The sequence below is a fragment of the Egretta garzetta genome, unplaced genomic scaffold, assembly GCF_000687185.1.
Source record: "Egretta garzetta isolate BGI_Z169 unplaced genomic scaffold, ASM68718v1 scaffold248, whole genome shotgun sequence".
In the NCBI taxonomy this organism is placed as follows: domain Eukaryota; kingdom Metazoa; phylum Chordata; class Aves; order Pelecaniformes; family Ardeidae; genus Egretta; species Egretta garzetta.
Window position 1 is genome coordinate 2234099 of NW_009260596.1, and position 3643 is coordinate 2237741.

Sequence of the window (3643 nt, forward strand, 5' to 3'; positions counted from 1 at the left end):
TCAGTACCTAAAGGGGGCCTATAGGAAAGATGGGGAAAATCTTTTTAGTAGGGCCAGCTGTGTCAGGACAAGGGGTAATGGCTTTAAACTAAAACAAGGTAGGTTTAGACTGGATATAAGGAAGAAATTCTTTACAATGAGGGTGGTAAAACACTGGAACAGGTTGCCCAGAGAGGCAGTGGAGGCCTAGAAACATTCTAGACCAGGTTGGATGGGGCTCTGAGCAACCTGATCTAGTTAGCGGTGTCCCTGCTCACTGCAGGGGGGTTGGACTAGATGACCTCTAGGGGTCCCTTGCAACCCAAAACATTCTATGATTCTATGATTCTGGTAGACTACTCAGTGCTCTTCACAAAACAAGCAGGAAGAATGTTTTTATTTATTTAGGTCATGCTTTAACATGCATTCATGTGTATCTACATAATAGACTCAAGGATCTTGGTTCAGAGAGAACAGGGGCCAACTTCCTCAACTCATGTAAACCAGTGTAGCATAATTAATGTTTAATAAGAATTTTGATTTGCAAGCTCAGCCAATGTGCCAAGCAGACAGGGGTAGGAAAGAAAAGTAGTTAATCCACAAATAAAAATGTAACCTTTATTAAGGCTTTATTGAATTTATTCTAATAAACCTTTCTTATCAGACCTCCAATGGCATGCCTTTATAAGGACAGACACCTCTCACAGTTGGAAAGAGTAGAATAGGAAAAATCATGCATATCTGGAATAAAAAATAGTCTTGCTGAAATTACTGGACTGATTTTGTAACCAGCACAGTACGACCAAATCTTGCTCTTAAGAATCTGCTAGAATTAGCAGCATGGACTCTCCCACATGTTAAGGTGTTTTGCATGTTATATTTAGAAGTCTGAAATTAGCCAGACATAGTCAGCAGAAAACACAGTACAGGGAATCTCTTAGTAAAAACTTGTAGAGACAATGTTGTCACTTGCAAAATACGCACCTGTTTACCCACATGAAAAAGGAGGGAAAGGCAGGGCTCATCAAAGTTCTTGCAGACTTAATTTTTCACTGACATGATGGCCTGAAAGGACTAGTCCTCATTCTAGTGAAATAGGTTAGGGATGCCTCTAGGGATTATTTTCACAGTTACAACTTACACTGAATACTGGATGCTCAAGCTCCACATTCCAGTTTTTGACACTAGGAGCATAAGATTTTTCTTACTTAAACTAAAATTATAATAGCATAAGGCACAGAATAACACAAGCTAGAAAGAGGTAAATTTTACAATAATGCGAACTCCTTCAGCTCTCAAGGCACATACCAGAATGGATGTTACCACTCAAATTTCAGAACAGAAATTCCAAAGACAGATTTTACCTTCCTGTCTTCAAATGTCTTCTCTGGAATTTTGCATTTAATTAACAAATGGACACATGCAAGTTTCTAAATTGTTTACTATCAAACTAAACATGAAGCCTCTTTCTTTCACAACTTGTTAATATTAAACATCACTTCTTGAACAGGGTAACATAGCAACAAGGTACTCTAAGCCAGTTCTTCAATTTAGCTTTTGTCTAGATCAACCAAAAAAAAAAATTTTGTCTAATTTTCTAGCTGCAAAGGCATATCTGTTTTCCAAATAGATTTTTTTTTTAGGAAATGAATTGCAGTCAGGATAAATAACAACATAAAAGTGCCCCATTATGCCATGGAGCTCATGAACAATAGACTCATGAACACCACATAATCAACAGCTTAATACTGTTACTTTTTATGATTCCAGTTAGTTGTTTGCATTCAATAAAGTTTTAGAAATCCTTACCTCACACCATTCTGTCCTTGCATCAAGGTTGTGGCTAATCTTCCTGAAAAAGGCCTTAATGTTATGATCCTTGACTTCTGGACCAAAAAGTGCCTGTGTGGTTGTATAGAACTTATCATAGTCTATCTCATCTGTATGGGAGGAACAATATCCATAGAGTTAAAAACTAGCAAGGTACAGCTTCCTTATCCCCCCTACCTCCTGTTTTATTTCTCCTTCAATACCAATAGCATGTAAGTTCCAGCTCCTCACACTGTATTGACTAAAGCATTTGGAAAAAAAAAAGTTCAGTCTTAATGTTAAATCTTTTCAAAACCACCTGATTTGTAATACATGACAGGAAACTGTTAAAAGAATAAGTGAAAAATTCTCACCTCTTCTTTCTTTCCTTACTCTCATACCACAATTCTGGTTTGTTGGTCTGAACCTGAATGGTGTCCTGGGATAAAGTTTATCCTTTCATGCAACAATATCCACTTGCATTGAGAAAAGCAAGATTTTGCCCTGATTATTTACAATTAACCATCTGGATTTACATAATTCGTTGTGTTTGTGCTTTTACAGATCACTAGAAACATCGCATGGTGCTAACTTGTATATGTGGTAACTCTGCCGATTATATTTTGTGAGGAATCATCATAGCATTATAATTTAACCAGAAGTCCTAACAGAAGGAGAAAAGCACTCTGATAACGCAGTCTGCCTATTTCCTGTAAAAATCAAGAAGTCACAGTTTGAACATTAATTTGAAGTCTTTTTATAGTATTGTCTCTATGACACCTCCTCTCCATATGAAAATTGCAATTTTCCATCAGAAGAGTATCTCTTACCATCATCTTTGATATACAAGCCTAATCTCTTCTTCGTCTTCTGGGTTACAGTTTTTTCAACTAGTTTCTGGAATTGCTTCAAAGCATTCTTGAAATCTGGCACTTCAAGAGCAGAGCAACTCCCCTTATCACAGTCCTTCTTTTCAGACATCCTTTATTAACAGGGGACAAGGTAAGAGGGAGAGTTCTTCTTATACCGTGGTCTGAGACTTGATTTGCCCCTTAAATCTTAAACTCCCCCACGAGTTCATATGAGATGCAGCTGCATGACAGGTGTACCAAGCACTACATAATAAAAAAGAGGTGATTCTGGCTTAGCATCTCAAGCTGGCAAACATACTAGTGAACTGCTGATGTCACAACCCCCCATTACATCACGGAATCCTGTACACTGAGTGGCCCTAGGTCACGAACCAGGATCACTAATAACCTGGCATGTGAGATTATTTCATGGTATCTCATGCAGTTGGCAGTCAAACAGGCATGAACTTTCTCACTTCCAGAGCCAGACTAGGATTTAATCAGGGTGCTACAGCTGGCACCGCTTCAGCAATATGAGATCACATTCTCCAGTAAGAGTACACCTTTGAGACTAACTGCTGCAAGTTTATTGTATCTTTCAGACTTTTGTGCTGAGTGAGGAGGAAGGAAGATGATACGTTCTCTCTAAGTTTCATGTCTTCTTACCCTTTGGGTTATTTTCAAGCTTTCTGCCAAAGGCTGCACACCAACTAACACAGTTAGGAAGAGATGCAATTGCAGATTCCCTTAGATCCACACATAATTTGGTGAAGAAGGACAGTGCCAGTTCTCCATTTATATTTGTTTTGTGACAGGACTGTTTTGGGTTGCAAGGGACCCCTAGAGGTCATCTAGTCCAACCCCCCTGCAGTGAGCAGGGACACCGCTAACTAGATCAGGTTGCTCAGAGCCCCATCCAACCTGGCCTTGAATGGTTCCAGGGATGGGGCCTCCACTACCTCTCTGGGCAACCTGTTCCAGTGTTTCACCACCCTTACTGTAAA

The 3643-nt window shown here is 39.2% G+C and overlaps 1 protein-coding gene across 1 annotated transcript in view; it reads right to left on the bottom strand.

Moving 5' to 3' along the window:
* WDR64 (WD repeat domain 64) overlaps window positions 1–3643 on the bottom strand; it is an 85069-nt gene that overhangs the window by 79636 nt on the left and 1790 nt on the right. Inside the window, exons 2-3 of the mRNA XM_035900275.1 lie at window positions 2619–2770; window positions 1789–1919 (exon numbers count right to left, since the gene is read on the bottom strand). Of these exons, the coding sequence (XP_035756168.1) occupies window positions 1789–1919; window positions 2619–2770 (283 nt within the window). The remainder of the gene's footprint in view (window positions 1–1788; window positions 1920–2618; window positions 2771–3643) is intronic.